This window comes from Branchiostoma lanceolatum, chromosome 1 (genome assembly GCF_035083965.1).
Source record: "Branchiostoma lanceolatum isolate klBraLanc5 chromosome 1, klBraLanc5.hap2, whole genome shotgun sequence".
NCBI classification, from domain to species: domain Eukaryota; kingdom Metazoa; phylum Chordata; class Leptocardii; order Amphioxiformes; family Branchiostomatidae; genus Branchiostoma; species Branchiostoma lanceolatum.
This window is the reverse complement of record NC_089722.1, coordinates 17,584,828-17,612,417: the sequence shown is the minus strand read 5'-3', so window position 1 is coordinate 17,612,417 and position 27,590 is coordinate 17,584,828. Positions and strand designations below refer to the sequence as shown.

General features: G+C 43.7%; 4 protein-coding genes across 6 annotated transcripts; 3 read left to right on the top strand and 1 right to left on the bottom strand.

Annotated features, from left to right (window-relative positions):
* The first annotated feature begins 556 nt into the window (after positions 1–556).
* LOC136438620 (uncharacterized) lies at positions 557–10,534 on the top strand. Of its 2 annotated transcripts, none has more exons than XM_066433518.1 (6): positions 557–4,182; positions 4,742–4,855; positions 5,300–5,455; positions 5,784–5,833; positions 6,266–6,359; positions 7,467–10,534. In XM_066433518.1, exons 1-5 carry the CDS (start codon positions 1,197–1,199, stop codon positions 6,356–6,358), a joined length of 3,399 nt encoding a protein of 1,132 aa, XP_066289615.1. In that variant the 5' UTR covers positions 557–1,196; the 3' UTR covers position 6,359; positions 7,467–10,534. The 2 variants fall into 2 exon arrangements, with proteins under 2 accessions (XP_066289615.1, XP_066289607.1); XM_066433510.1 differs by having other exon boundaries at positions 558–4,182; positions 6,266–6,354.
* Positions 10,535–14,232: 3,698 nt separating this feature from the next.
* On the top strand, positions 14,233–19,055 carry LOC136445520 (germ cell nuclear acidic protein-like). The gene is made up of 8 exons (XM_066443611.1): positions 14,233–14,343; positions 14,795–14,878; positions 15,077–16,121; positions 16,269–16,312; positions 16,510–16,648; positions 17,579–17,692; positions 17,976–18,034; positions 18,601–19,055. Exons 1-8 carry the CDS (start codon positions 14,233–14,235, stop codon positions 18,625–18,627), a joined length of 1,623 nt encoding a protein of 540 aa, XP_066299708.1. The 3' UTR covers positions 18,628–19,055.
* A 381-nt stretch (positions 19,056–19,436) lies between these two features.
* On the top strand, positions 19,437–25,064 carry LOC136438606 (sorcin-like). Of its 2 annotated transcripts, XM_066433490.1 has the most exons (11): positions 19,437–19,555; positions 20,177–20,283; positions 20,532–20,625; positions 20,714–20,767; positions 21,350–21,403; positions 21,765–21,834; positions 22,234–22,277; positions 22,666–22,813; positions 23,556–23,669; positions 23,963–24,021; positions 24,594–25,064. In XM_066433490.1, the coding sequence occupies exons 2-11, from the start codon at positions 20,195–20,197 to the stop codon at positions 24,618–24,620; spliced, it is 753 nt and encodes a 250-aa protein (XP_066289587.1). In that variant the 5' UTR covers positions 19,437–19,555; positions 20,177–20,194; the 3' UTR covers positions 24,621–25,064. The 2 variants fall into 2 exon arrangements, with proteins under 2 accessions (XP_066289587.1, XP_066289595.1); XM_066433498.1 differs by lacking the exon at positions 20,714–20,767.
* A 1-nt stretch (position 25,065) lies between these two features.
* Positions 25,066–27,519, bottom strand: LOC136438599 (intelectin-1a-like). The gene is made up of 2 exons (XM_066433477.1): positions 26,825–27,519; positions 25,066–26,614 (listed from the first exon to the last, which is right to left on the bottom strand). Exons 1-2 carry the CDS (start codon positions 26,996–26,998, stop codon positions 25,628–25,630), a joined length of 1,161 nt encoding a protein of 386 aa, XP_066289574.1. The 5' UTR covers positions 26,999–27,519; the 3' UTR covers positions 25,066–25,627.
* Between the last annotated feature and the right edge of the window lie 71 nt (positions 27,520–27,590).

The following is a 27,590-nucleotide window of genomic DNA, read 5'->3' as shown; positions in this document are numbered from 1 at the left end:
AGTACCATGTAAAAACGAGCCAATTTCCTTTTTGTTTTAAACAATGCAACAGGTGGTTGTTAAAAGGCCGGTGATTCGGGAGTAAATGTCGGTTTCCGGTGCCGCACAAAACGTTCCAAAACAAACACAAATTGCTTAAAAGGACAGCAAATCGCTGTTCAGACGGGTCAAAACGGGGCTTCAGTAGAGCAGCGCCATGTCTATGTAAACGTTTACCTTTTATACTACGGCCCAAAAGAATAACATGCACACACTGCCCATTATTTTCCACTTGCTGACCCCCTACGAGAGGAATGGTCGGACCCAAACACAACACTAGCTGTGGGGGTCTCTTAGCGAAATTGAACTCTACAATTTTAGTGATATCGCAATTATATTATCTATACTATGTGTTTGAACTAGCTCAATAGGTTAGTTTATTTGGTATGAAATCGTCTAAATGGACATTAAGTCATCGTTGGGAGCCTAAGGTGCGGTTAATATGTAAAACAAATATTTGCAGTATACCGGAAACCGCCATGTAGGCCCTAAGGGAGCCCCTCGCAGTGGGCTCTGGGAAGCCCGCATGCGCCGTGAGGACAGGTGAACCGGGCAGGCCGAAGACAATGGCTGAAGAGTGGTACGGGCTCGGTTTTCGCCTCATCTTGTGCCTTTTCCTCCGTCCCCGGCCGCAAACAGCGAGATCAGAGAATGGGGCGTCCGACTAGACCGCCTGCCCTTCCCGATCTCCACTCCAGCCGTCCGCCCGGAAAGTTTTTTGAGGGACCCCAGGCGGGCGAAATTTGACCCGGGGCTCCAGGTCGGTGGGCTCGCTCCTTGCAGCCGAAGTTTGACAGCTCGGAGACACTTGTAAGTTTGCAGTAGCCTCGTTCAACTTGCATGGCCGGCCACGGCGATGGTATGCCGCCCCGTAGAGCTGTACCTAACCATCCGGTGCTAGGAGAACCAATGCTGTAGCTTTCCCTTGGTCACCAGTTCGCTACAAATGTAGCTCCCGCACCGCTAGCTACCGGGCTACCTTCGCGTATATGATTTTAAACCCTCGCACAGGTGATAGCTGAAGCGATGTAAACGTCGGCAGCTTGCTTCTCTAGCAAGCAAACTACTGTCAAGATCGACTCACCAGATAATCAGAGGACAGGAAAAATTTCCTTAAAGAAGGAGAGGAGACTTGTTGTGCCTTAGTTTACATAATAATGTATGGACAACGCCCACACCTGCCAGTGGAGTCGGCGGAGGAGAATGGAGCAGGTGGGTTTGCGAACGGTGCACCTGGGTGGTGGGCGAGGGGGGAGGGGGGCGGTTACATGAACGTGGTGGCCCACCATCCGCAACAACAGGCGGCATACCACCACGAGCAGTCCGGCTTCGATCCCCAGACCTGCATCAACCTGAAAGGGTTTGAGTTCTCGGACTTGGATCATGCGTTGTTGGGGGAGGATCCCGCCATGCGTTCTCACGCCGCGAGGCTTCATCAGCTCAGCTCGCAGTCGCAACATGGCCACCCCGGACAAGGGTACCACCAGGACGTATCGTACCACCCGCAAACGGGCGGCATCGTACACAGCGACCCTACGGGCAAGTTCCCGACCTACCAACGCAGCGAGTACCACGCACAACAGATTCAAGGAGGAGAGAGACACCAGCTGTATAGAAACGGCAACGGGGCAAACTATTCCCAGTTTGTAGGGATGCACCCAAACGTTGCCCTGAAGCACCATCCGAGAAACGCGGCGTACCAGGGACTGCCGGACATGCCGCCGTCGATACCCGGTCAGTTTGTACAGACTCAAGAAAACGAGGCCGCAGCTAGGACTCAGCCAGCAGATCACTGGCAGCATCGAAACTTTCCCAACCAAGGCATGGCCGCACATGCCCAGCTTCAGAACAATAATGCGGCTATGGACAGTTTTGAGAAGATCGCACAGACCGAGCTACGGATGCGAATGCTGTACGCTCAGCAGAGCGCCGCAGCACAACAGAGGAGCATGTTGTCTCCGGGACAGGCGAGCGCTCCCAGCCCTGTAATACAGAAACCGTGTGCAGCGGCGGGAGCATGGCAGCCAGCGCCGTTAGTAAGCCGCAGTTCCAGCATCAGCTCCACCCACTCGAATCTCAGCGGGACGTCCGGACAGTGCTTCTCGCCGTGCATGCAGACCCCCACCCCCATCCCGCAGTCCCCCTGTGGACCGGTCCCCCAGTCCCCGTGTCAAGCCCAGCACCCCCCTCACCGGTCCCCGAACCTGTCGTCCCTTCGAGCCGTGCAGGAGGAAGGGGCTCGGTGGTCGTGTGAACAGCCCACACAGGTCATGCAGCAGACTGTGTCACAGCAAGGTCCAGCCGAAACTCCCAACCCTTTACTGGAAAGACAGGCATGGGAGCTACAACAGCAGAGGACTGGGTCAGTTGTACTAAACAACGTGGAGAGAGAACAGTGCACTGCCTGGTCACCAAACTTCAGTGCAGAGCAGCAGCATAACGTCTTGCCAAACCACCACCTTCAGGGAGAGGAGAACGTCTTCAGTTCTCAAGACGGCCTGCAAGTCGGGTACAACCCCTCCTTACCCAAGGTGGAGAGGGAAGTGGAGATCCCACGGCTCCAGATGGCGAGCCCGCCAGTGCCTTATCAAATGGACATGAGCAGGCTGGAAGCCAAGGATCAAAACTTCCAGCGACAGATTCAGATCGTGCAGAACACCGCGGTCGAAGGCGGGGGGTACCCCTACCAGCAAGAACAGCCCGTGCCAGAGTCTCCGTCTTTCCAGACGCGACATGGGGATCAGTTTTACCCTGGTTTTAACACCCAAAGTGGCCTTTCTATACCTGCTGTATCTGTAAACAACACAGAGGGACCGAAGGAGGTTTTACCCCAAGATCTTGTAGTTCCACCCTCACAAGAACAGAGGCTCAGTCATCCAGTAATACCTATGGTTGTAGAGCACACCGCCGACAGCGTAGACTCTAAAGCGGCACCTAACTTCTTGTGGCCTTCTGACGACGTGTCTAACTCTAAGAGTGAACAAGTCTTAAGCAATAGTTCTCAAGTTCCGCCTTCAATCGTTAACAACTACAGAGAGGCCGCGTCAGATTTGCCCGATGCGGAGCCAACGCGACCTAGAACGCAGAACGTCCTGGCCGCCTTGTCCACTGCCTGCCACAACCTGATCACTAACCTGCAGAGGTCCACATATAGCCTGTATGAAACGGTGGGTAAGGAGGAAAGAGCTCAGGCTGCCTTGGAACACGGAGGTATGACATGGGACGGTAACGAACACATAGTTAGTCAAGATGTGTGGAAAGGAGAGGTGGATGAAGTGCCCGGCTTGACTTCCGTAGTCTCTAATGATGAGATACATAAAGTACCGCCAGTGTTTAACCATACAGATGACTCTCTATCCCAGACTAGCTGCAACGGAGCCGGACTTTCTACGAGAGTCAAAAATGAAGCTGCACCCACCGTGAGGAAGAGACGAGCCTCGGAAGACAATGTTCCGACGAAAGGAAAGAAACAAAAGAACAAAGTTATGGACACAGTGGAACAAAGACAGAACGGAAACGAAATGGCTGACGTGTTGTTAGACAGAGAGAACAATGATTTTAACTCTACATTTGCTACACAGGATGGCATAACACAAAGTACAGACAGTACGGGTAGGTTGAACCCCGCCACATTACAGAACACAGACACATCCTTACATCTCACGATTGTGAATGGGAACGTGTACCCAGCCGCTGGGCCAAACTTACAGCCAAATCCTGTAGTAGAGACTCCGCAGGTCACAGATGTTCAAGAAGAAACCACTACCGACAGCAGCGAAGCAAAAGTTTGTGAAGGAAACCTGCAGTGCGACGGAGAAGGCTCAGTAACTCAGTCAGTAGCTCCTCTTTATACACAGCAGCGGTCTTTGGAAGCCTGTCAGTCTGAAAGCGAATTTGAGAGTAAGTGTACATGTGTAGCAGGCTATAGCCAGGATGACCAGTCATCCCAAGAACTAGAGAACTCTGCGTTTGTAGGGTCGGACCAAGAAGACAAAAGTGCTGGGGACAGCAGGCCAGTGACTGGGGAAGACCGACACCCGCTCGAGATTCTGCAGGCACAGATTCGGCTCCAGCAGCAGCAGTTCAACTTGGCGCCGACGGAGACAACGTCGTCACGACCCAGTTCTGCACCCTGCACTTCAGGTGAGGCTGTTTTATGTTTGTTTATTTTGCTTTAGATTTAAATGTCTAACTGGTGTCATGGATCCTTAATGTTTGTGTCAATGGGGAAAATTATCTAAGGGACCACCAAAAAGGGGGACTGTGGTCCCATTGGGCAGGTGGTTCTTATGTAGAAGTCACTAAAAATATGTACAGGTTTGACTGTATTATCTAATGCATGAGTCGGAATGAGTCATGACTAACTTATGTTTTCACACAGACTTGTATAATGTAAATAATTTGCCTCCTGATTCTGTGTATACAAATCCTGCTGGATTATATGTATGTAAAGTCACGTAATGGTAAAACTTGTTGATTATTGATCTACTAGTACAGTACAGTACTTAGGAATTGTTTACATTCAAGACTTGAACGTTGAAGGATTGTATTTCAGATGGGGAAAGAAATAATGTTATTATCTTATATCAGTAAAGAAGACTATCACCTCCTAACTACATGTGCTAGACTTCTTTGTGAACCAATGGTATAAAATGTTTAGCAATATTGTTGCATGAACATATGTCCTGCATTGCCACTACAGACAGCAAGGAGGCGCTGTTGGATGACACCTGGTACCAGCCCAGCAGCCCTGGTCCTGATGACGCCAACAGGGCACCCTGGGAAAAGAACAGGGACAAGATGATCAAGCTAGAAGGTGAGTTATGAGGGGTCAAGCAGTTTTAGAATGTACAGTAGTTAATATACTTTTCATTACGGGCTAGATTTTTTTGTTCAAAATGTTCATTATGAGCTTAGGAAGACATACTTAGTCTTGAGTAGTAGTAGTAGTAGTAAAAGTAGTAATATCCAGTATTTGATTATACTGCTGCCGGGGTCCCTGACAGGGTGGGCAGCAGTCGGCTAGTCTTCTCACTGCTCTTCCAAGCAGCTCTGTCCAGCGGGTTCACGCTGGTTAGGCCGCACACCTTAATGGCCTTCCTGACACACTCCATCCAAGATTTCCTAGGTCTGCCACGACCTTGCAGAATGTACACAGAGCTCTAGTAAAAGCCCCGTCACACATTCCGGACCTTCCCACGGAGGTGCTCTCGACCACGTACCCTGTTATTCCACGTATCCTGTTATTCCACATCCCCAGAGTTGGAGCCAGGGTCTGTGGACCGTCGGCTGCTGCACAAGTTGAACGAGCAGCGGCGCCGCGACAGTCTCAAGAGCGCCATCTACTGTCTGAAGCAGGCCATCCCGGACTGCAGGGACTCCTCCGACCAGAGCCAACAGAATGTGCTCAATAAAGGTACAACTGTTACAGGAGATTTGTTTGGAGCTAGTTTGTGAGTTTAGAACTGTTATTTAGTAGAGGTGTCTACTGTCTAAAGCAGGCCATCCCAGACTCTAGGGACTCCTCCGACCAGAGCCAGCAAAACGTTCTCAATAAAGGTACAACAGGAGATCTGCTTGATCTTATAACTACAAGCCAAGGTTTGGGGCTAATTTGTGAGTTTAGATCTGACAGTTCTGTGCTGACACATACCAACAGGGACATAATTAGTGCTCAACCGAATAGCAGTCCACATTGTGCGTTTCAATGATATATCAAATCAAACATTGTTGTTTCTCTGCAGCCAACAGCTTTATTTTGGAGATGCTGGACAAACAGAGGCAGGCTGATCAGGTAAGGCAAAAAAAGTTTAAGCAAAAAAAATGAATAGATATTATGACATCCTTACCAGAGTGCGAGAAAAAAACATGATGGGCAAGAAAAGGAAAGAAGATGCCTAAATTTTCCAAATGAAGACCATTAACGTTGTGGGGTTTTTCTTTGTAATCTGGTGAAAATCAATGCACTGGCAGATGTCATCCATAAAATGTCCTAACTGTGGCCTAACAATTATACCCTATATGGTAAGACGTTTGGTAGGCTGCAATATCATTCCTCTCTTTCTCCAAAGCTCAAAAACTTATCCAGCAGTTTCATTGTTGTCAGGCTTTTTATCAAAACCTCTAGCATTTCCTGGCTTGTAGAGTTCACTTAAAGAGATTTAATCCTGACCAAAGCCCCAGATGATCCCTCTAAAGCATAACATGTGCACCTGTCTCATTTCAGTGTAGAGAAGAGGTCAGGAACCTGCGAGCCAGAAACCTGGCCCTACAGCAGGGCATCTCAGCCTTACAGACTGAGTACACTCATCTAGGGTAAGGTATGGCTGATTTATTTGTTTGTGTTGCATACTTTGAATACTGCCTCATGGCGTAACACACCAAGTTTCTACTGAACAGTACAAGCTGTGTATTTGGACAGATTTATTTGAGCCATTCACACCAGGATGGTCCTCTTTTCGATAAGTGTGGTGGGTTCTTTAACATGTTCAGGGTGTAGCTGTTCTCAAACACAGGACCTCTCTTCACATACAGAATTGATTTAACTTGATTACCTGGACTAAAGAACAGGAAGTATGATTTTTAAGGTTTGATTCTCAATTGGAAGGGTGTACATTTTGTACACGTATCTATGTTCATTCTGTAATACTTTTGTTGGAAATATTCAGGCACTGTTGTATTTCAGCACATTCACTTAAATCTAAAGCCAATTTTTGGACACTGATTATTCATATCCCAGTGGCACTTCAACTTCATCCCTCGGATTAAACTAAATCCCCCCTCCTTACTGTATAAGCTTAAAACAGCAGACCACCTAGTGTACCCATTTTCCCACACCTGCCATGTAATAATTAGTGCTTTTAAGGTTATTTAGTTCTTATATTTAAGCACCTAAAGCTTGATAATTACTCAGATATTTAGACAGACTTTTAATGAGATTAAAACAGATTAGAGGAGAGTCCAGGAAATTTGGCTAATGGATCTGATGCTAGCTTGTTAAGTGACAGTTTGTTATTTCAATCTAAGGTGTTTCTATGCAACTGTAATCTGATAACTCGATTTTCCTTTTTGCTTGTCCGGGTAGCCTTGGATGTAATTCAATTCTGATTGCCTCACCTAAAAGTGTTTTAGATTACTTGTGATTTTTTGTGTACTTAAAGTATCTGATTATAAAACTTAAGGATTTCTGTGGCCATTTTACTTCTGAATCCAGATAACTTGCTATTAACATCATGTATAAAGCTGAACTACCGGTAGTGCATTTTTCCTTTGAAAGTTGCTTTGTGTTTGCTGTAGATTTTTAGGCTGTTAACTATATCTTATGTTGTTTGCTGGTTGTTTTGGTAACTTACAAAGAAAAGTATTATTGTTGTTGTTTCATGCACAATGTCAACATGTGGTCTTAGATGTTCTTTTTATTTCTACAGCAAGCACCCATGAGGGTTGACCACAAGGGAGCTGCCAGAGTAGGATCTGGTGTCTTCTTGAAATCTACAGTAGCCCACAAGTACACAGTGCACAAAATCTATGGTGGCCCACAGGTACAATGTTTGATAGCCTACAAATGCACCAGCAGAAAAAAATGTGTAGCTGGTGAGAAGCAGCACATACTTAAAGTGAAGAGAGATTGAAGGAATCAAATTGTTTGAAAATCTTCTGTAGATTTGCTTGCAAAACACTCTTTGGACACTGAAGAAATATTGATTAATTCAAGAAATTTGAAAACTGTTGTACGTGTGGTTGTTATTTCAGATTTATAGATACTCTTGATCGCACTGCACTATTACATTGTACTATATACACTGTTATTTCTGCATTATTTCTTTTTTAGACATGAATATTACCATTTTTCTGGAAGGAGATATATGGAGGAAACTAGAAAACAATACAGGAACAGAAAAAAAGAGCCCCAGGTTTCAGAAATTTTCCATTTTATATTTTGATATTGTACTCATATCTGATCCTGCTAATTCAAACCCTTAATTAAAATATTACAGTTTTACAGTATAGCAGAACTTGAGAGGAATGAAGCGATAAAACCCATTTGAACTTTTAAGTCCATATTTTTGTGTGAAGTGCGTGTACATATTTGATTTATATAAGTTGCACACATAACTAACTATTACACAGAGATATCTCTGTTTATGTACAAAGTATTATATATATACAGTATATATATTATATATATTGTACAAATTATTTTTGCGCTCTACTGTAGTTTTAAAGGTGACTTTTGTGTGTGCACAATTTTTTATATGAAGATAAGAATAATGAACAGTAAGTTATGAACTTAAAGTAAGACTACCGTTTGCTAACAGTGTCTGATTCTAGTCTATTTGATGATTAAATTTGGGACATTATCAAAAGCAAGTTTGTAGTAAGTTATACTACATGTAAGTACCAATATTTATTGTATAGAGTGAATGTTGAGGTTAATTTGATTGAATTTTGTTCAGCAATTCTCAACTTTTTTAACATGAATTGGTGACCTGATAATTAATGCTACAGTTTGTCCTATCCCCTATTTTTTTGCCTGCTTTTTTTGTTATTATTTTATTTTATTTTCTTGCTGCAGTCTTGACTTTCTCCCTGCTGAAGTGGCCATTTAGTAGCAACTTTGTATTGTTTAAAAAGGGTTGGGCAGCAGGGAGAAGGTTAAATCTATAGTTTTGGGAACACAATAAAAGGTTATTGGCCGTTTCCAAAATCATATCCAGTTGCTTGAGTAACTGTTATTTGACAATAAAAGGTCACATTTTAGAACAGAATTCATCAGAAAATCTGTGAACTGACCACTACTGTAACAGTTGCTGTGGAAGAAGTATTGCTTCACTATGACACTTTCACATGTTTTTACAAAAAAAGATGTTTTAACAAGAAAAGCACATATTTTTGTACTAAAGAAAAGGTAAAGAAATACTGAATAAGAGGAGAATCTGACAGCTGTAACATCGTTGTATGACAGTCACTAGGTTCATAGTTTTGTAAAGGTTTGTTCAGATTGCACACAGTGAGAAGTTGTTCATACCATCACAGAAGATCACAATTTTATAGCCTCTACCAGGCTCCGTCCTATCGTTGGGAAAATAGTAGAAATCAGCCAAGGTACTCCGCTATACAGGGTAGGTCCGCTATACAGTGAAGCTCCATTATCGTCCATCGATAATGGAGCTTCACTGTATAGCGGACCTACCCTGTATAGCAGAGTACCTCGGCTGATTTCTACTATTTTCCCAACGATAGGACGGAGCCTGGTAGAGGCTAACAATTTTACACAGGCTTTGAAAATAAGAATCAATTTGTCGTACTAATGATTTTATCTGTTTGGTACATTTTAATTAGGTAAAGATGATGATGCTATGACTGTCTCTTGTAAATGAAATGAATTGTGCCTTTACCAGAAATGTATTTCCTACGCCAAAAAGAATCATGGTGATTCTTTTAAGAAACTGTCAAATTTAATGTATTTCACTTTATGAAGGTTAACTTTCTCAAGATAACACTGAGCACTGCCTTGAATGTGATTGTATATAAATCATAGTACCATAACTAACTGATGTAGAATTAATAGCATTTTACATTCAAGATACTGTCAATTGTATGTGTAAAACATTTGATGTAATTTTATAAAGCTGTATATATATATGCTATTCTTTTATAATGGGTGAATGGTTTTGAAATTGTGTTATGGTGGGTGGTCTTCAGTGTTGAGTGGGTCATCTGTGTAGAGGAAATTCTGTGATAACATTTGGGAGGGGCTCCATGGCAACAGACAGTAGCCATATCAACAGACAGTAGCCATGGAAACAGACAGTAGCTATGGAAACAGATAACAGATTGTACCAAGTGATCTCCAAGGCAACTGGCCCTCCCTTTTGTTTTTAAATGTAATGTAATAAACATTTAACAGTCATATATCATGTACCTTACTTTTGGTTTTGATGTTCATTATTCCAACCTACACATGTGATACGTATACCGTAGCAGGAATGGATAGATATTGTTGATGTATAATTGAGAACATTCTTAGGGTTTTGTTGAGCTGAAAGTGTTGTGTTCAGAAACAGTGTTATTGCGCTAGCTGCACTCCTACATGACATGTCCTGTATGTATACTATTGTCATCACCATGTTTTTGTAAGATTGCGCAACACTAAATGTACGCTAGAAATCACCCCGAATTTATAGAAAATAACCCACAGATTCAAGCACTGCCAAGATGTGTTGGTGTCGGAATTAATATAACTGTAGTGAATATAAAAGACTTTGGCAACAATAAGAATGCATATTTTTGAATGGACAGACGTGTGTAATACACCCATTTTATGACAGTCACGGAAAGCTTTTTCCGAACCTTGAGATTCACAAGTGTCCTTGTCAGAAGAGACTGTCATGTCTGAAGGCTGCTGCTACTATTACTTCACACGTTGGTGCTGGTTCAGACATGTGTACAGGTTATATTGTACTGATGAAATAAAAGACTGATGTGCACCTTAGTTGGCATTGTTACCTCCATAAAAAATATCTGTGTGTGTGTGTGTGTGTATGTATGTGTTTGTGTGTGTGTGTGTGTGTGTCTATATCTGAGTGTGTTTCTGGATCTTTGTGGTCAGCATAACTTAATGTCTGGGTGGATTATGATAATGATATGTGGGTAGGACGAAGGTCAAGATTGATTTTGGCCCCCTGGTGCGTGACCAAGGTACCGCAGCAAAACGTCCGTTTTCGTACCTTTTGTTCTGGACATGCTTTGGTCTTGGTCAGTATGGTAGCTTAAGATTTGAAGAGATGTCTTAATGGCAGTACAAAAGTGTGATTAACCTTAAAGCTAATTGATGTTATGGTTAGCCATATTTAGGGTTACATACATACGTACATAGTCATACATTTAAGTTGGAGTATTAGGGTTATGGTAGCAAAAAGACATGAAACGTGGACACAATTTATCAGTTTCAGTACAGTAAGCAAAAAGTTCAAATTTAAGGCTAAAGGTGTTTGGGTACGTTTTTGTGTATGTTCATGTTGTGTGTGCATGTGGTGTGTGTGTGCGCGCGCACGCGCGTGTGTATGTGCGCGCGCACCTGCGTGTGTGTATATGTGCATGTATATGCGTGTGTGAAGAAACTCAACTATGGCCTCAATGTAGGCAACAACGTTATTCATGCAGGGTAACTCCGGTCAGTGCAGAACGGGTTGTTCGCGTTTCTGCGTCAGACCGCAGGCGTCTCTCGTTCAGACCTAGGTCGCCCAGATCACTGAGCGCAGGTCACTGGAGGCTAACAAGTTTGTAAGTACAATTCTTCTGCGACTTTTTTTTCCATTGCTTTAGACGCGGCTTCATTATTTCCATGTATTGAAGTTGTGCTTGAGTGCATAATTCTGTATTGTACCTGAATTTTGTAGACGCTAATGGACTAGCTGACCCGTCGTATCAACCAGTATGGACAATGACCTACATGTATTTCAGGGTGCCTAAGTATTCATAAGATAAGAGTTTTACGGAATTCATACAAGCTTTACTACGAATCTTACGGAATTCAAACAATCCACTACGAAGAAACACGAATTTTACGGAATTCATACGAGGTGTACTAATAGTAAGGGTCGTATGTATTCAGGAAAAAATCGCATGAATACCTAGGGAACCCTTGATGACCTACTTGATAAGATATGTCGATATTAGCTATTGTTTTCCCAGTTTTTCAAATATCAGATTAGGTAATACGTACGTTATCGTCTCCTATATTGCACCGACTACCATACATATTTCTAATCATTGCACTTTGTTTTTAATTCCGTGACCACACTGCGATTACCAGTAAAGTTATCTCGTAAATCTTGCAGACATTTGGCACAATGGCCGGTGTCCTTGAATTAAAGGGACTGAAATCGTACCCGAATCGGCCATGTAATTGTGATCTCAAAATGTTGCTGTCGTGCCAATGGGAAAGGCACTTTGCACAATTTCCTTGCTTTATCCAGTTGAAAATAAGTGCCCATCTTCGGACAGGGACGTCTCTACGATAGCACGTCAAAGAACCCGTCGCACTGATTGAAAAGAATAGGAGGGTTCTTGTTTGATTTTATCAAATCTGACAGTCTAACGGACGTATAGTATTACGTATTGTGCTTTAAGCTCAAAGCCTTATGAAGTTAATTAGCACATACTGATAATAGAAGCTGACTGTACTCAGTTAGCTTAATATAACACTTCTGTCTACTATATATGTTTAACTCGTGTATTTCTGCTGTCCAATACACTTGTCTGTGTTGTTTCTGTGGTTGTTTGTTATCTGTTTCATTGTTAAGTCATGCAAAAGACGACCTGTCCCTAGCCCCTTGAGGCGTCAATGCACAATGAAGGTCTTTCATTCAATTCTATAAAGCAGAAGAGGGAGGTGGTATACAGGTATATTCATTAGCCTATATTTTTGTTTTCCACAGCAACCAGCTGTAGTAATCTGGTGTCCCAACATGCGTACCATGAACGATGTGTGCTTGCTGGCTTCCGGCCTTTCTTTTCAGCGCTTTTCCTACAGGTACATTTCTTCTTTTTTTTTCATACGTAGTACATCATATTAAAGAAACATATTGTAGAATCTGGCCGATCAAAACATTATAACAAAGTCACGTACTGTTTGTGATGATTTGTTTCCACATCGCAATTTGAATCTACCTTATTACATGTTAGCAAGGATAGAAATGTGAAAAAAATGACGCGTATATGTTCAAACATTAGTTTTGTAACAAAGTAGAGTAAATGAATACCACCAGACAACGCCATGTAACGTTACATGTAACGTTGGGTAACATAAATTCGGGATTTTTCCGATAATGGTTGACTGAAATCAATTTAGCAGAACAATAAACCATCCTTTTTTTTCTATTATTCTTTCAGTATTATGTACATGTACTATCTTTGCACTAATCATATATATGGTAGATTTTGTCTCTAGTCGTGCTGACACCATAATATTTCAACTTGAAACTACCGTCCGCCGCACGCACAATGATGGTGCTGTCGGACAGGGGGGCACATTAATTCGGGAGAGAAGATTCGTCTTGAATATCTTACCGCTAATTACATTTTATACAGCAGCTATTCGTTCCATCCTTGGCTTGAGGAGAGTGCTTTGGATATAGACGTGTCCAAGTAAAAAAAAAATACACGAAAAAACGGCCGTACCGGACACATCAAGCCTCCGGGAACAACCCGTGTGTTGAGTCGGTAGAACGTCACTCAAAGTTCACCCCCACCGTCATGGAAATTTGTACATTATTCATCGGGGCGTTAGCTGGATGCCGTAGAAATGGTAATACTACTATGTCCATGTGTTTCTGCTTGTGCTAAGAGCAAACTTTGAGGAAAATATCGCCATCAGTCCACTATCACACACAACATTTAGACAAAAAAGTGTTCCTCGCAAACATTTGTCGTCTGCCGAATAGCAGGATTCTGGGTAACGAATATGGCGGCGGGAAAATTCACCGTAGTGCCGTAGCCATTGGTTGTAGCAACAAAGAGGCGTTTTGATGATTAATCACACTTAGAGTCCAGTTGTAGGTTAGCAAAACAGATTCTAATAAGTTGTATTGTAAATAATTGTGTTGAGCAGGAAGCGGATGTGACATTTGTCTTATAAACCAGCGAACAACTATGTACATATAATTCTCCCACGAAGCCCTCAGACTGTGACAATAAGGGACGGAGAGTTTTTGACGTAGCCAACTTCTAATGCATGGTTATCGAAGCTTTTCAGACAGTGTTCTGAATACGTTACTCTGTCAAGTTTGCATTTCTAGCGGTATTACTGATGTTGCATCTAGCACATATCCCTAAACACCCCGTTTTCGAAAAATCCCGAATTTAAGTACCCCGCGAATTTATGTTACCCAACGTTACATGTAACGTTATTTAAGAAATGTTCGGGGTAACGTTACATGTACATGTAACGTTATTTAAGAAATGTTCGGGGTGGTTTATATTTGCTGTTTTCGCGGTAAGCTCTTCGCCGCGAACTTAAAACCTCCGCGAAATTTACGGTTTACTACTGTCTCAAACGCGAACTTAAACCCACCGCGAACACTCAATTTTCTCCCTACCGCGACATTAAAACCACGCGAAAATGAATGCATTTACAGTAATTATTTGTCCCACGCCGCTTTGTGCAGAAACCGCGCAGAAATGCTGAAGATGGCGACTGCGCTGGAAAAGATGTGGTTTCCTGCCACGAGCACTCCGATAAAAAAGTCAAAAGGGAGTCAAAGTCCTGGAGGAAAGGGAACTTGTCGTGGTGATAACGAGGTACGACTTTAAAACTTGCTTGGGTTGTAGTCTTGTCCAGTCCAGACCACACCAGACCCATAACATGGGTAAATTTATAGCTTATCAATTTTGCTTTATAGCTTACCAACTTTGTGACCAGTAGCATCCAATTAGATGCCAGAGCGTGGGTAAATTTATAGCTCACCAACTTTGTTCCTTCTCTAATGTTGCCTTTTTCCCCGCGTGTAGTAAGTCTATTTCTTATCCCAGTGATATTGAAAGTTGCCCCAATCTTCTATTGAATATGTGTTAAATATTTTGAATCCATTGTCATTTGGATGCAAGGTAATACTCATTTTTCCGTATCGAGGACTTTGTAAGGTTCGCTTTTATAGACTTTTCAACCGAACCATGCGTATCGTCTGTTTTAAATGCATCGAAGCAGCTGGAGTATGGTTAGTTCGATTGTCGTCAATAACATGCGTAAAAGACTTATGACATCATCTCATGGAATCCACAGAAAGGAGGAAAGGAGAATTCTCTTTCTGGATCATTCTCCAAAACTGCGAGAAAAGTAAGTACCTAATAACATATATTTACCAGCTGAGAGTTCTCTTCAACAGATGCATAGAAATAACGGTTATGTTGGCGGAAACAATCTGTTTTGTTCCTCGTTTACTTTAAACTAATGTTTTGTGGATTTCTTTACATGAACAGCTAACTTGAGATTCCTTTACATGAACAGCTAACTTTCCCTGGACAACAGCTGCAGGTCACTGGAGAGGTCACCGCAGAGGTGACTGGAGAGGTCACCGGAGAGGTGACTGGAGAGGTCACCGCAGAGGTGACTGGAGAGGTCACCGGAGAGGTGACTGGAGAGGTCACCGGAGAGGTGACTGGGGAGTTCACCGCAAGGGTCGATAGAGAGGTCGATGGAAAGGGCACTGGAGAGGTGACTGGGGAGGTCACTGGAGATGTCGCTGCAGAGGTCATTGGAGAGGTCAATGGAGAGGTCACTAAAGAGGTCACTGGAGAAGCCTCTGTCGAGGTCTCTGTAGAGGTCACTGAAGAGATCACTAAAGAGGTCACTGGAGAATCCTCTGTAGAGGTCTCTGTAGAGGTCACTGAAGAGAACACTGAAGAGGTCACTGGAGAGGTCACCTCAAGGGTCAATGGAGAGGTTAATGGAGAAGTCACTGGAGAGGACGATAAAGAGATCGATGGAGAGGCCACTGAAGAAGTCACTACAGAGGTCACTACAGAAGTCACTGCAGGGGCCAATGGAGACGTCTCTGTAGATGTCACTGTAGAGGTCACTGTAGAGGTCACTGAAGAGGACGATGGAGATGTCTCTGAAGAGGCCACTGGAGAGGTCGATGGAAAGGGCACTGGAGAGGTCGATGGAGAAGCCACTGGAGAGGCCACTGGAGAGGCCAAAGGAGAGGTCGATGGAGAGGCCACTGGTGAGGCCGATCGAGAGGCCAAAGGAGAGGTCGATGGAGAGGTCGATGGAAAGGACACTGGAGAGGTCAATGGAGAGGCCAATGGAGAGGCAACTGGAGAGGTCAATGGAGAGGTCGATGGAGAGGTCGATGGAGAGGTCAATGGAGAGGTCAATGGAAAGGCCGATGGAAAGGACACTGGAGAGGTCAATGGAGAGGCCAATGGAGAGGCAACTGGAGAGGTCAATGGAGAGGCTAATGGAGAGGCAACTGGAGAGGCCACTGGAGAGGTCAATGGAGAGGCCAAAGGCAATGGAGAGGCCACTGGAGAGGTCAATGAAGAGGTCGATGGAGATGTCAGCGGAAGCAACCTATGTAAGACACACAACACAGACAAACATTATGTTATGGGCTTATTCGATCCATTTATAGTTATAAATAGTAAATTTGGTGTTTTACATTGGTCATTGCTCAACCATGTATATGGTACATACTATGAGAACTCTTTGTTCGTCCCAACAGCGTTTAGCCTGGAGACAAGTCGCATCATGATCTCGATGCTGGACGTATCCTTTTGTTAGCGACCTGTATCATCTGTATAAACATTGTCTGTGTCAAAATAATAAGTTCTCATGATTTGTGGTGATAGAGTGTCTGTAACTTGCACTTCCGAAACCTTCTTGTTAAGCAAGCCAAAGACATACATCTACACAGTTCCATAATGATACGTTGTACACAAGTTCCTTGACTCCTCTAATTCAAGCACGACAACAGCGGAAAGATGGGGTTTGACGAGTTTAAGGAGCTCTGGGAGGATCTGAACCGGTGGAAAGAAATCTTCACGCAGCACGACAGTGACAACAGTGGCACCGTGGAACCACACGCTGCCATCGCCGACCTGGGTGAGTCAGCTGCAGGATCTATGGAACTATACAAATCTAGCCAACTTAACCTCATAACCTCACCGGGCGGCAATCGCTGTGCGACCGTGTAGCGACCAAAATTGGAAAGTCAATGTCTATTTTTGGTCCCCATGGCTGCTTTTCATGTCTGTTTCTTTTTTCAGCAGAACTTTCAGTCTTTGTAACTTTTGTCCTGCTATGGTTTTGCTTTTTGGTGGCAGATAGATTTTGATGCAAAGAAAAGTGGTGAATGTTTGTTCCCCCGAGCAGCTTGTTCTGGAATTGCAGGGTCGTTTTGTTAAAATCTTTCAACCAGCTTCTTGATATTTGGTATACAGGAAGCTTGGGCAGTGATATACATAATTAGAAGTAAATTGTGTAAATTAGGACTTAATTTACATGATTAATGAGGATAATATGAATATTCCAGTGTTTACCATAATTGGACCTGATACATGTGCAATTTATGGAGGTGGAACATTTAAAGATACAAATCATGCATCACTTCAATAATCAATGAGACAAGATGAAACCAGAAATCTACAAACTTTAAAGCTCTTGGACTAGATGTTTCATGGAGGTGTGAAGTCTCTGAAGTCTTGTTGCTATTTGAAAATCCCCTTTTCAAAAGCGACGCTGGCAAGAAAACGTCTTCTTCTTTTCTTCTTCCGTAATGTCCATCTGCCAAAGAATCGGCAATTACTGACATGTATCGGGTCAACCGACTGTAAGGTTTTGGACCATCGCACACCGGGGCATACCCCGACTCTTTTTCGAAAGTTTTGGTGGATTCTTTAACGTGCGTATGGTGTGGCTCTCCACAAACAGGGGACCTCCATTTAACGTCCTATCCGAGGGACGTCCCTAATCTAGGCTAGGTACTCATTTACACCTGAGAGAATTGTAAATGACCTTCCTTCAATCTTGCAGGTCACGCACTGATCCCCGAAGCCATGAACGTCATCGTGAAGCGCTACGGCGACGGCGGGAAGATGACGTTTGACGACTTCGTGGCCTGCGCGGTTCGTCTCAAGATGCTAACGGGTAGATACGAGCACAAACTGACTCGTGTGTGTGTGTGTGTGTCTCGTTTACATAATCTATTAGGAAATGCTGCTCTACAACATATTTCTTTTGATAAGATAAGACTTTCATACGTTGAACATCTTGTGTTATTCGGGTACGGAAAGATGATGAACTAAGAGGGGTTATGCAAATGAGGACATTCTTTGCATAATGAATGGCAAACCTTTATGATACGTCACTTGAAATGTCGATGCTTTGAGGTCGTGTTACTAGTTTTTTTTTTATATTTCCCTTAATTTAGACGAGTTCAGCCGCCGTGACACTGCCAAGGAAGGATCTGTCAACTTCCAATACGACGATGTGAGTATGTGATGTCAGGCCTGCTGACACGTTGTGCTCATTCATTGACTTTCGTACGTAGTTTTTAAAAGTTGCGACCATACTGGAAATCACAAAAAGAAGCTGGAAAGTGAGCAAATAAATGCCATAGATTACCGAAAGATATCGGCAAGTGCCGAAAGATATCGGCAAATGTTATACAAAGCCTCTTTACCTACCGTAAAAACGTGCTCAGTCTGATTTTGTAGTAAACTTGCTCCTTTCACAAAATGCATTTTGAGGCCTGGGCGAAGTTTTCCAAGAAAATCTCAAAGAACAAAAATAAAGAAGTGATAATTTGGTATATACAGTCACGAGTTTTAGTGGGCATGTGCAGCGAAATGCATTGGGGGTAATAGGTCAAAGGTCAAGGCCCTGAAACATAAAACACGTCTGGATATTGTTATACAAATCGAGACAATGGTCGAGACAAGAACTGTTTACAAGTTAAGGGCTTTCACTTTTGACACATTACCCACACTGCATTTCGGTGCGCAGGCGTACTTAGAACCATGAACCTCCTTATAGTTGGTTCTGTTGTTTTCCAGTTCATCCTAGTAACGATGTCCACTTGAAGAGGACAGCTGGGACAAGAACAGATTCCGGTGCAGTCGACCTGTTAACATAAAGTTACTTGCATGATGGTGTTTGTGTGGTGGTCATCTAGAAACTTGTATTTTGTATCTTATCATGTGGTTGCACACTTGGAAAAGGCCCTTAAGACGAATTTCCTCTCTTTACTCAGTGCAAAATGAGTACCTAGCTAAGGATAGGGGCGTCTTTCAGATCTAAGGACGTTAAATGGAGGTGTTTGAGGAGAGCCACACCTCGAGCAACATTGGTTGTAGTTTAAGTTGTTGCTTTCCATGGTAAATACTGACCGACGGAGGCCATAAATTTAAAGTTTGTGTTCTATTATATTCTGGATGTTTGTATTGTAGCTGATTCTTGGTGATGATATTGTAGTGGATTGGTTCTACGAATGCATGAGATCATAATACCTGTTACGTAATCAAGTAATAAAACAACAATCAAAACAAAAAGTTTGTATTGTTATTTTTTTCAGATTTTCACAAATGTGTGTGTGCCTGTGTACGTGTATGTCTATTCGTGTATGTGTATGCTTACATGTGTATGTGTGTGTGTGTGTGTGTGTGTGTGTGTGTGTGTGTGTGTGCGCGTTTATGTGCTTGTGTGTGTGTGTGTGTGTATGTATGTGTGTGTTTGAATGCTCGTTTTTCTGCGTGGCATGTGTGTGTGCGTGTGCTTGTGTGTGTACATTTGGTGAGGTTGACCGTGTATGTGAAGAAACTGTGACCCATTTAAACGTCTCAGGTTTGGCCAACAACGTTATCATCCATGCAATGTAACCACGTGTCAGGGACACCTGCTGCCCCCTGGCGGTTTCAGACACAAACACAATACTTACAGGACAGGTTGGACGACTTTTGTCACCCCACAAGACCCCGCCCGGAGCAGACAACAGGTGTTCAGGAATAATTTGTAGGACAATTATTCTCTTCTTTTCCATGCTCTAGACATGCTACACGTATATAGTTTTTCCATGCACTGCGGTTGAACATGTGTTCCAGTGTTTAATTCTATATTTTGCCTGATTTTCGGAGACTCAGCTAAACGGGACACACTGGTCGGAGTCGAATTCATTAGGCTGAAATGGCAAAATTGTTGTAATCGCAAAATCTTGCTGCTACGTTTTGTTAGCATAAGCTGGGGAGAGCCAAACCCCTATCACACATAGACGACCATATATCCTCCCGAATTTCCCCAGACCGTGGTTGGTAGTTTGTCGTGTCATCTGTGGTCCGGAGTTAGTCGACGAGATTGCCTGCTAGTTTTGATAGTTGTCTGCACCAGCCGATCCCGACTACACATTTTGAACAATTAAAATCGGTAATGTTATTCTTGGATGCAATCAGAGGAGCGAACTGGAGCTACATGTTGAAAAAGATGGGTTCCAAGCTAGAGACAGAGATGCATCTTTGTTGTATGGAATGTCTATTGGAGTAAGGGGCCTGCAACTAGCCTTAGTCTATAGGAGCCCCCCCCCCCCCCCATTTGAAGGTAGTCAGATTTACTTATTAGCCTATACTGTTTTCTTCCCAGTCCAGTTGTAGTTATCAGATGTCCGAGAAGATGGCGCTTCATCCAATGATTGTCTGTCTGGTGTGCTTGCTGGCTTCCGGACTTTCTGTGGAGGGCTTTTCCAACAGGTGAATTTCAGATTTGTTTGTTTCAACCATATCAACATCATTTTAACAAACTGAAGGCTCGTTTGTTTTCGGTCAGTAACGGGCGTTGGGGAATCAAAACAACTTTGTGTTTTATAATAAAGTTATGACCATGATCGACGAACATCATCATCATCAAAGCTATGAACTTTAAAGACAGACTGATAATGCTATGCACATGTAGTTTGTAGGTAAAAACTTAATTACTTTTTTCGCGCCGTTTTTTACAGAAACCCAGCAGAATCTAAGATTGAGTCTTTGCTAGAAAAGATAGAAGGCCTTCGAAGTCTAGCAGGAGAGCGAACTGATCATGGCGATAACGAGGTACGCATTTTGAATTTTCTTGGATTGCAATTATTCGGTTATAAGACTGGATATGTAGCTTACGTTACCTTCCTTGTGACATCCACAGGTGCGAGGACAGGTAGATCCACTTGCTGGATCCTTGTCCAAGACTGCGAGACAGGTACGTTGTTGTTGCTGTTCACCTTATATATATATAGTTCCTAGTGGCACACAAGTCAGTAAGTTTCCTGTTTCAGTAGGAGAGTATGTCTTTACAGGGAGAGGTTGCTATCCCCTCCCCTTAAACGTGCTAAAGGCACCTTCTGAACACGGGACCTCCATTTTACGTCCCTTCCGAAAGACGGGTGCAGCCCCAACCGAGATGTCCAGCCCGAAATGATTTGAACCGGGGTCTCCCAGTTAACTACTGGAACCTGGACCTCAACTGTGAGGCTGCCACCTACAAGCTAGGACATACAAAGAAATGATGTGTGTGCCATAAATGCATCAGATAACTGATATATCAATGTGAACGGTCTGTTGTGTTCCTAGTTTATGTATCAGATAACTGATATATCAATGTGAACGGTCTGTTGTGTTCCTAGTTTATGTATGTCAAACAAGAATATTTCTGGATTCAAGGTAGCAAGGTGACAGGCTGACGGCAGTGGAAGGATATTTGCGATATTTGTTACCGACGCCTCATTGGCGAGCCAAACTGCCATATATTGTTTTGTTATACATGTCCCTCACCTGTGCACAGGTCCAACCACAGGCTGATCCGCTATATGGCTACTTCTCTTCTGTTGCTGGAGCGGTAAGTAACCTTGTCTCCTAGACTACAGGTCACTTAAGGTTAATGACCCGCCCCAAGGTGTATATGTTGTCATATCATAAGGCATTTTTCGTAACATTCCCAATTTGGCATGTAACTTATTTTTTCAAATCTACTCTACTCTACTGACTCATTGTCGCATGTGTATCACTCCTTCTGATTAGTCAACGTCATGTGTGTCTCCTATTCTGATTGGTCAACGTCATCTAACTACTAGTATGATAGTTCCACCTACGGTATACGTAGGGGTGTCTAGAATTCTGTTTCCAGCCTTCCCGTTTGAACTTGGCTTGCATTGAAATGCTTTGTATGAGATAATGTCATGTTGATGGTGATTCAACAGGACGGGCAGGTTGACGCCAGGGAGCTGCAGAAATGCCTGACATCTTCTGGGATCAGCGGAACCTACCAACGTAAGACTTCGTCACCATTCTAGTAGTATTGGTTTTTAGTAGTGTTGGTTTATTGCACAAAGGAACATATGTCAGCCTGACGGCTGAATTGCACGCTCATTTACATACTATTACTGGAACACTTAAAAACACTAACTGTAAGCATCAAAATACTAAAATCACATTCTACAGTTAAGACGCACAGTTCAGTTGTGTTAAAACAGAGAGCAGAAAGACAAACACATGCACACACATGCACGCACATACACACTCACTCACTCACAAACACCACGCGCGTGCGCATGCACGCTCGATTAGCTTTCTGATACAAGGACGGCCTTGACATGACAAATGAATTGAAGTTTGAAAATACTAAACACTCAGGTGCTTTATTACTCTTTGTTCGTCCACCTCCAACAGCGTTTAGCCTGGAGACCAGCCGCATCATGATCTCGATGCTGGACGTATCCTTTCTTAGTCAGCTTAGTTTATGTCTGTATATATCAAATGTATATCAAATATAATATTCCATTAAGTTGTGAAGATACATTTACTGCTATAGCCTACTTAAACCTAATTGGTCCACCCAATGCAGATTTTCATTGTTTATCATATCAAGTCTCTCTCTTGTTCTCGCGACGTTGAAGCAAAATCGCTGCCTATGTTAGAGACGATTGTTTGCATTTTTAGTCTGTAAGCAGAGCCATGTCTTGCGCAAAGAGTACCGGAAAAAAGATACCTTGAAAGACTAGTAGAAAATTTGAGCCTTGCAACCCATACATCTTGACTTGAAGACCGGGAGATCTTCATGATGACAGTGTTGCTCACAAGCTCCTTGACCCACCCTACAAGCGCGACTACAGCGGGAAGATGGGGTTTAACGAGTTTAAGGAGCTGTGGGCGGCTCTGAACCAGTGGAAAACAACCTTCATGCAGCACGACCGTGACAGGAGCGGCACCGTGGAACCTCACGAGCTACATGCTGCCATAACCTCCTGGGGTGAGTCAGGATCTACGGAACTATGTCAAATCTGGCTAACGTACACCTAAAGTAGCATGAGTGTCATCCTGTTTCCGTTCCAGGCTCTACCTTCACCACCAAACCCTTGGTGAAGGTAGAGCCTGGAACTGAAACAGGATGACAGTCAGGCTACACATAAAGCCCTCTGTCACACATTCAAGACCTTCCCGACATTGTGAACGTATTTGCATCGATTAACCTCACGTCGTGCAACCTCTCGTTTTAGGTACCCAAAATATAGCTCTTCAAGAAATAAAATAAGTGAGTCTTAAGTCAATGGTTTGTTGCTATTACAAAATACCCTTTCGAGAGCGACGTTGTCATGATTTGGTGGGATCATGTGGCGCAACGGCAGAGCGTTAGGCTCAGAACCAAGAGGTTCCGGGTTCGAATCCTGTCCTGTCATCGATCTTGTGCCCTTGGGAAAGGCACTTTACACGACTTTCCTCACTCCACCCAGGTGTAAATGGGTACCTGACTTCGGTTGGGGAAGGTCGTATTAAGGTCACATGGTGGCGCCGAATGGCAGCTGCCCAGACCCTTGCGACCGTTCCACGTAGTGCAAGTATGGACACAAAAGATGTGTATGCATGTTGCGTATGATATGAAACCTGTAAACCCTGCATCAATTCAGCGCTAGAAAGGCTGCCATTGCGGGTAATTTTTGACCAATAAAAACAATTATTATTATTATAAAACGTGCTCCTCTTCAATCAAATAGGTTACAGGCTGAGCCCCCAAACTTTGAACGTCATCGTGAAGCGCTACGGCGACAACGGGAGGATCAAGTTTGACGACTTCGTGGCCTGCGCGGTTCGTCTCAGGATGCTGACAGGTAGATACACACAGATAGTGCCCTGTCTAAAGGCAACCAAAGCAATATTAGGGCAAAAAAATACTAATAGAAAAATACTGAAATCTTTATGGTAGTGACATTTACTAACATTGTTTAGCACATTTGCGTAATAACTTCATCAAAAAATGATCGGTCCTAAGATGATGCTGTCAAAGAAGCCCAGTCAGCTGTTAGGGTACAGTATTCACTACTTGCTACCCCAACATTTGCTTGAACATTACAAGCAAAACAAACATTAGGCCAATACGTTTTTTTCTGTCCCTGTATTCTAGACCACTTCAGGCGCCGTGACACCTCCCAGACAGGAGTTGCCACCTTCGGATACGACGATGTGAGTATGGGACCTGACCATGATGTCTAGTTATCAACAGCTGTGGATTTCCAAAACTTCGCTACAGTTTTTTTCCCCACAAGCATCATCTAAACGCATAGTAACATATACTGGTGGGTGGTATAATTATGATTGGGTAATCTCCAAGCAGATCCACTTGGAGAGCCAGAGAAGGTCCAGTCAGCCAGAGAGGGTCCAATCAGCCCGGTAGCTGATTGGACCCTCTCTGGCTGACTGGACCTTCTCTGGCTAGCATATACGATTTTCGCGCCCGGTGTGGATCTGCTTGGAGATTAATAATTGGGCACTACCTTGTAGTTACATACGAACAAGAATCAAGTTACCTCTAAATTCGCAGTGACACTCGACGTGCGATTTTCAGCGAGGCTCTGACAGACCGTCACCAATGATCCACGACAACACCACAGGGACAGTGGATTAATTAATATGAATCATTAATACGAAAAATCTACTACTTCCACGATGACTTTTTGCTATCGTAAACCGTCGTACGATGAACGTGACAGGGCTTGAATAGTCATTATTCATTAGGTGTTCTGTTGTTTTTCCAGTTTATCCAGGTTGTGATGTACTCCTAAAGACGACGGCTGTGACAAGAACAGATGTCAGCACATTTGCCCTGTCAGCACAAACATCGGATCATGATCGTGTTTCTATGGCTGTCATCTAAAGATTTTACTTTAATTCTAATTAGGCAGGAGAAATTTGAATAATACATCCCTAATAACATATCATGTCACATACATGATTTTCTGAATTACGGAGGGGCAGGAAGTAGACGTCAGAGGTGGTAGAAATAATCGATAATAAAAGTGCATGTTGTTGCTAAAAGCGACAGTCCAGGCCATGAGGTCAATGCTAATGGAATATGGTACCAATTCACAGGGAGGCATTGTTTTTGGTCTGTCTGTTTGTGTTTTCGCAGTTATAAGTTGGTGCTTTCTTGGTGTTTATATTGTAGTCGATTAGAACTAATATGTGTCACATGGATATTATTGATAAAAAGGACAAAGGAAGAGAAAGTTGTTTGTGTTTCCTGTATTCATATCTTAAAACGTGCATTGCAAATTACATTTATTTGAATTCTTTAATTGATCCACGGAGATTTTTACATGCGTTAGTAGATTCATACACATAAACCTTTACACCGTATTATCATTGGGAAAGATCCATTATGACTGAATTGATTTAGTATCATTTCATCATATTGACTGCCAGCTTTCAAACGTGACACAGAAGTGACACTGGTCAATCAGTTTCTCAGTTAAAGATATTTCTCCTTAATTATATCAAGGGCACATCACTAATGGATTTTCTCAATAAACTCAACTCAACTCAAAAATGAAGAGATATGAGAATAACCGTGACTAAATGATTTTAGTGTGCATTTGCCACAGAAGCTTATCTCTTTTGTATATTTGTAACTGTTTTCGATCCGGCTGGTCCATTTTTCTGAAAGGGAACACTACATGTGCGCTGGATGCGCCAAATAGTAGTTACTCAATCAAGTTGATACAACTGGGAAACTTGCGTTGAGTGGTTATGATTTTCTCTTCCAAACATGTGGAGCAAGCTTGTGTGTTCTTCAGCGGTAGAAAAACATGACGACAGACTCAATCGCAAGTCTGCTGGTGCTGAAGCCTACGTTGGTACCGTAGCCGTCCCAATCTTTAGATCCATAGTCTCCGCACTGCCTTGGAGCGCCATCGGGGTAGTACCCGCCGCCCCCGATACACATGTTCTCACAGGAACCACGAACGCAGGTTACACCAGGACAAACTGCCATACAGGAAGCCGCGTGATTGAAGACGCGAAACTGTACAAAGCCGGGGGAAGCCTGTTGAAGAGAAATAACACTAGGAGATAAGAGAGACTCCACTAGATGATCACTGCCTTGCTCGTACAGAATAGGGACGGCCGGCCCGTTGTCGTGTGTGTTCGTGCCGAGGCCATACCCGACAGGGTAGTGATCTTTGAACAGTGTGTACAGGCTGCCTCCGTAGTTGTCTAGGAAACCGTCAGACGTGCGGTATCGCAGGTAGGCGGCGCTTTTGTAGTTCTTGGCGGGCACGTTGTTGGGCACGTGCCAGAGCATGACATTGGAGGCGCTGATGCTGAAGTAGCCTGGGTTCTTGTAGTCGTCGCTGGTGGCCGACCCCATGGAGCCGAAGGTATGCACGTTGGCCCAGTTGCCATCTCCTTCGGGATAGTTGATGTTGTTCCCGCGGGTGCTGGACCATCGATCCCCGGCCGTACACTTGCCGTACATGTCGTCCTCGTGCACGCTGGAGACCAGCGTCCAGCCGCCTCCGGCCGTGGTCATGTCGCAGTAGGTCTGGTAGACGGTTCCGCCGTTCCCGACGAGGAAGTAGGCGCCGTCCTGGCTGGAGGGGTTGGTCTGTTTGATGTGGAGGCAGGAGTGGGCCGGGTTGGATTCGGTACCCAGGCCGTGCTCAGTGGTTGCCGCCATCACCGACGCTTCTGCTTGGGACAAGCGACTTTCCAGGCCGCTCACTGTGTTAGTGAGGCTGATAACTAGGGTCTGCAACGACAGGCACGCGTCGATTTCCGCCTGAATAAAAAGACAATCGTTAGACCACAGCAATAGACCAGAGGCAACTGTGCAGTGTACGTAATACTTCCTGCCACTCTCTTAAGACTTCCGAAGCCAACTCTTGGCGACGTTCGCCTCTGAAAACTTCTATTCATTTGATAGCACGAGATCTCCTTACTTTCCCAAAAATTATTGTGAAGAGACTTGAAATTGAATGGATAAATTTACCTGTTGCGCTTGGACAGTGCTCTCCAAGTTAGTCAGATGCGCATTCATATCGCCACAGCCGGAGCAAGTCTCGGCGTTCTCAAGAACCTCGGGCTCCCCCAAAGTCCGAACATTCCCGTTCGGAACGGCGAAGGCGAAAGTCAAGAGGGACGAAATAAGAACCAACGTCTTCATGGCGATCTGAAGGCAGACTGGCGATATCGAAATGGCGTTAACTGTTTGTGGCCCAAGCCGTTTGTTTTTTCTCGTGACGCACAATATTTGAAAACATGTCCGTCTCAGCTACAATTTATTATGCGCTAAATGCATTGTTTGACTTGTTTGTTAACATTCCATTTTTACCACATTCCTTTGTATGTAATTAACAATTACTACATACACAGGCTCCAATACAATACTGTCAATGAAGATGCAAAGATCTATGGCTGTAAAAACATATCTACTAACACTTGGTGCTATCAAAGTCAAACCTAGTCGGGCAACCACCTAGCGCAAGCAACTACCTCTACTCACAAGCCACATTAAAACAGTCCCGTCCCATCTTTACATCTCTGATATTAGTGAACCCCACCCTGTCGTCAGCAACCATATTTCCACTGTCCCTTGAGTGGTTGCTGAATCCGGGTTTGATGCAGATGACAGGATAATGCAGAAGAGCACATAACATAGCATCTGTATGTATCATATGGCGGTGTGTTACGGTGAATGGTGGTCATACCGCGGCTATATACATGTAGATACACATACATGGTTATGACACATTGGA